At 40.8% G+C, this 5,709-nt stretch overlaps 1 protein-coding gene across 1 annotated transcript; it reads left to right on the top strand.

The window, feature by feature from the left end:
- The first annotated feature begins 4,737 nt into the window (after positions 1-4,737).
- LOC107615644 (uncharacterized) lies at positions 4,738-5,709 on the top strand. Its single transcript, XM_016317691.1, has one exon. The coding sequence runs from the start codon at positions 4,738-4,740 to the stop codon at positions 5,707-5,709; it is 972 nt and encodes a 323-aa protein (XP_016173177.1).

Here is a 5,709-nt window from a genome sequence, read left to right as displayed (position 1 = left end):
TTGGATTGTATCCTGATCTACCCTGCCTGTCTGCATAGTATAGTTTCTTTTCTATTTACCCCTGCCTGCATACATAGTATAATTTCTTTCTTTATAATTCAATAAGCAAGATGTTTGATCATTCACAACATTCTTATCTTCAAAACTTGTTTGCACTCAATTTCCAAGAAATGCATCACATGAAAGTTCTTTGGAAAGAAGGATTAAGGAATTAAACAATTTTGAGGCAAGCAAAAGATTAGGAGAAGTGGTGGTTCTGGTTATATGATTTTGTACTGAGGTTGCATGCTTGTGAAAACTTGCATGGGAGCTCATAGGCGGGACAGGAAGTTCAAAGAAGCATTGTGGAGATTCTCAAAAATCTATTGATCCAAGAAGCAGCAAACAAAACAAAAGAAAGAAAAGAAAATACAAAAACAAAAAGAACATGGTCCAAGGCTCTGAGCATCACTTACTAGGCAGAAAAGAAAGAAGAAACAATGACTCAAAGAGTTGTTAGCCTAGTAAAATGCTTGTGGTTGAAGTGTGTCAAGGAAAGAGGCTTGAGCAAGTAAATCCTTAGGGGTGCTTTAACACCTAATACCTTAAAACCAACTGGTTTAGGAGTATTGATTGAAAGCTTATCTAAAGAGCCGCTTTGAGACATGATACTTAGAGTCGAGACCAAGGCACAGAAACTATAAGCTGCTTCAAGGTGATTACACATAAAGAGATCTCCATGGTACCATTTGGATGAAAATCCTAAGACCTACGACTCCCAATATGTAAGGACTAGTGAGCACTGAAGCCCTTGCATGAGCATATGATTTAGAGTTCACCCCACTGATACTTGATCACTTCACTCACTGCACTTTACAAGTGTTCCTTAATCCATCTTAATTGAAAGAACCTTGGAGCATAATTCATTTCTTGCTTGGGGACAAGCAAGCTTTAAGTTTGGTGTTGTGATGACAAGTCATCTTAGCCCATTTTAGCTAGTCTTTTTCTTTAGTTTTCATTAGAATTATGCACTTTCTTGAGCTACAAGCAAGCTAATTGAGTAGATTTTCATGTTTCCCTTGATTGAACCAACCATATGTGAATTCATGCCATTTCATGAGGTTTTGAGCTATAATTGTTGCATATTGTGGAAGATTGAATACCTCATGATTTTGAGCAAAGCTTTGATTAGTTTGGTTGATCAATGATAGGTGAAGAAGGCTTGGAGAAAGGTTGAAGCAAAGAGGAATGGCTAGGAGTGAAGAGAGAACAATGGAATAAATGAAAAATTGAACCGGGTTGCATGAAGTTAGCCCCAACGTTAGCCCCCTAACTTGGAGGCTAACGTTGGGCATGTAAATCACTCCCTGGAAGTGGCCAACGTTAGCTCCAACGTTAGCCCCCTAACTTGGAGGCTAACGTTGGAACTTAAGAATGTATCCCCTGGGCACCAACGTTTGCGCCAACGTTAGCCCCCTAACTTGGAGGCTAACGTTGGCACATGAACCACAATGGGGGAATAGGCCAACGTTTGCGCCAACGTTAGCCCCCTAACTTGGAGGCTAACGTTGGCGCCACTCACACTAAGCAAGGCCAACGTTAGGGTCAAAGTTAGACCCCTAACGTTGGCTCCAACGTCCAAACCAGAAGGATGTTGCTTGCTGCCATGAAAAGTTAGGGGCAAAGTTAGACCCCTAACTTTGACCCTAACGTTGAGACTACCTTTGGCCAACTTCAAAAACCGGTTCAATTGGTTCACTTCGGTTCTTCTTCAATCTTCAAAGAGCAATCAACCAAGGCCTCTTTCAACCCAAATCCACCAAGAACAAAGGCCCAACTCAAGGCTTGAAGATCATTTTGGAAAGTGTATAAATAGGATAGAATTCAATTTATTCGGAGAGCTTTCCTTTTAGAATTTTCAATATAGTTTTCGGAGAGCTTTTGAACTTAAGTGAACTTTAATTTCTTGTTTCCATTGCTTTTAATTTCATTTTACTTTTGTCTTGGATCTTGGATTGGAGAATTGAAGAAATTCTGATTCAATCTCAATCTTGGATCTCTCTGTTTCCTTTACTGTTAATTGAATTAGCATTTCTGTTTCTGTTACTTGATCTTCATCTCTTTTCTTTGCAATTTACAATTTCCTTGCTATTGTTCTTGTTGGATCTAGGAAGGCATTGAGATCTAGACTTGGTTTTCTAGTCTCTGGGTCCTGAGATCTGAATTTCTCATTTCAATTCTCTGTTTATTGCTTTTTCTGTTAATTTACTTTATTGCTTCAAGATCCGGTTCAATCCCAATTCCCTTGCCCTCTTCTGTTTGATGCAATTTAATTTTTCCTTGTTTAAATTCTGCAAATCCATTCCCCAATTCCCTTTACATTTCAAGCAATTTATATTCCTTGCACTTTAAGATTCCGCAATTTATATTTCTTGCACTTTAAGTTTCTGCCATTTAATTTCTTGTTCTTTAAGTTTCAGCAATTTATTTCTTGTTCTCTTTACTTCAATGCAATTTACATTCTGCAAGTCACACAATCATCAACCAAATCTTGATTCGCTTGACTAAATCAACCACTAAACTAAAATTGCTCAATCCTTCAATCCCTGTGGGATCGACCTCACTCCCGTGAGTTTTTATTACTTGATACGAACCGGTACACTTGCCGGTTAGTTTTGTGATGTTTTGTGAGAGATTCGTTTCTCATCAAAATATCTCATCAGCAGGGAGGTGCATTCTGTTCGCAGCTCCAGCACAGCTTGTGCGCGCACACATCTATGGAAAAACTTTAACCTGTGAGGACGCACAGGTCTGTGCAGATGCACACGTCGGGAAGGTTAGTCTGTTGGGGGCACTGGCACAGGTTGTGCGAATGCACAGATCCTTGTAAAAATCGACACCTGTACGTACGCATACCCCTGTGCGTACGCACACATTTCAAAACTCTCAGGAGTGTGCGCATGCACACACCCCTGTGCTGTCGCACATGTCCTGTTTCTTAAATTTTTCTTGTTTTTCAACTATTCTACCCTCCTAACAAGGTTGTAATCTTCTAAAACACCATTTTAAGATTTATGGGCTTACTTTTGAGTATTAGAGCATGGGATGTAACTTAAGGTTTCTAGAACATGACTGGACAGTGGTTGAGATGAGTTGAGGACTCGAAGTGAGCCGATGGATCCATGTATACTGAAAATATTTTCTGAAAACCACTGAAATAATGTTTTACTGAGATTATGAGACGCTATGCGCCCGGCAGGGACGGTGGTTAATCCCGCCTGTCGAGGTAGCGGCGGCGGCGTAAGGACGGTGGTTAATCCCGCTTACATTGAGATGTGAGGTCTGAGTTAAGAGTATCCCGCTCGCATCCCTTCGGATCTATAGGCGAGCAGGCGCCGGTACCTGGACAGTGATCCGGGCACTATATCGCAGGGGTTCCCATATGAGAAATCCGAAGGGCGACGTCTCCATGGAGATATGTCGGGTTGGCAGTTGAACCGACAATGTGATATCACAGCCAGTAGGGCAGGTATTCATCAGATGCATTTTCTATTTGTTTGCTTACTTTGCCGACTTGAATTTGTATGTCTAATTGAAAAACATGTCTAATTGCTTACTTGATCTACTTGCCTTGTATGCTTTTACTTGTGAATTACTTGCATTGTTAGTAATTGTGCTTTCTACTGGGATTGAGGAGGTTCGGAAGGCGGTGGCGATGGGATGGCATGGAGGATAGGTTGGTGAAGGCTGTGGGACAGCGGTGTTTGGTTAGAATAGAGATACCTTAAGATAGATTACCTGGTTTACTTATGATAAATTTATATTATGCTTACTTGTTTTAGAATGCTTTAAGCTTGAATCTTGTGATGGATATGGAGCTTAGGATTGCCTTTGGCATCCCAGGGTCTTATATCCTACATCACTGGGCACTGTCACCATACTGAGAACCTCCGATTCTCATGCCATATCTTTGTTGTATTTTTCAGATACAGGTCGCATCCCACCTCGGTGAGTTGCTTTGGATGGTGACAGGAGCGGAGGAGCTTGGTTTCTTTTGGAATTTTTTTGGTTTATCTACTTATACATCTCTCTTTTGTATTTTGTCTTAGCCTAGAGGCATGTTTATGAGAAAAAACTTGTATAAGCTGTTTTTAAACTATCAGCTTTCTATATGGTCTGTATATGGCTAGCCGGCTTAAACTCTGCGAGTCGAGGCTAGTTTCTTATGATATTACACTTTTATAATATTACCTTGTTTATATCACTTCTTCTTCTTAGGCCTTAAGATATTAGCTTCGTTATTACGATTTGCGCTTTTCAAATCTATTATTTTGAGCTATATCCTTCATCGGGCTTCTAGATTATATTATTCTTTCTATATATTATACGTATGAGCTTTAAAACTGTCATAATCTCTGGTTAACCTTTGCTTTACGATGCGAGGTAAAGCTTAGAATAATTAGGGTGTTACATTTAGTGGTATCAGAGCAGTTCATCCTCGTGAGCCTGAGGGATGGACCGATTGTGCTTCATTGCATACTCTGTGTGTCTTTTCTTTGATGCTATTAGGTTATCTGTTTGATATTGCATAGCATGCTTGTTTGTGAGTGCCTGTTTGGGATAATTGCATAGCACTAGGCTGAGTACACCAACAAGTTCGAAGAGCTTTGTTGGTTTTCTCGGGTGTGTCAGGGTGACCCGGAGACTTACGAGAGCTGGAGATGCGTTAAGTACCAGAGGGGTCTGAAGGACAACATTATGACTACTGTGGCTCCTATGGAGATCCGTGTCTTCTCTGACTTAGTGAACAAGGCTAGAGTAGTGGAAGAGTATGCCAAGACCGTGGCGACATACAAGTACACTCATGGCGGGAGCTCTAGTCGGGGGCGTGGCAAGTATTTTCATCCTAGAGGTCAAAACTTCAAAAGAGGAGGATATGTGTCTCAAGGTCAAGGAGGTTTTAGGAAGAACACTCAGACTCAGTTTCAGTATGCTAAGGGGAGAGGAAATCAGAGTAAGAATTCTCCGTATTTGATTTGTGTATGTTGTGGGCGTTTCCACCCTTATGACTCATGCAAAATTGGTTTAGGTGGTTGTTTCATTTGTGGGTTGCCTGGCCACATTGTGAAGGATTGCACTCGTAGGAGGAACCAAAATGCGGGCCAGAGTCAGCATCAAGGTCGAGTCTTTGCTGTGAATGCCAAGGATGCTTCTAAGGCAGATCCGTTGATGAAAGGTATATGTCTAATTGGTTATAAGTCCTTAGTTGCATTATATAATACTGGAGCTTCGCATTCGTTTATTTTGTTTGCTAAAGTTGAGGAATTAGGCTTGAAAGTGTCAGAGTTACATTTTGATCTGCATATGAATACTTCGCATCAAATAGTTATGACTAGCTCAGGTTGTAGACAAGTAGGTTTCAAGCTTGAGAGTAGAGATTTTGTGCATGATGTGATCTGTTTACCAATGGTGGGGCTTGAAATGATTTTGGGGTTTGATTCATTGTCGAAGAACCAGGTTTTGTTGGATTGTTTTGAACGGACAATTTTGTTTATGACGGAAGGAGAAAATGGAGCAGTGGTAGCCACGGGGTATTACCTGAACTCTGTAATGGTACATTGTAGTGGGGAGGAATGTCAGGGTTATATTCTGTTTGCTGCTAATGCGTTGGGTGATGCCCAGAACTTGGATCAGATACCAGTGGTTAGAGATTTTCCAGAAGTATTTTAG

Source organism: Arachis ipaensis, chromosome B9 (genome assembly GCF_059453495.1).
Source record: "Arachis ipaensis isolate K30076 ecotype BB chromosome B9, ASM5945349v1, whole genome shotgun sequence".
NCBI lineage: Eukaryota > Viridiplantae > Streptophyta > Magnoliopsida > Fabales > Fabaceae > Arachis > Arachis ipaensis.
This window is presented reverse-complemented; position numbering and strand designations above follow the sequence as displayed.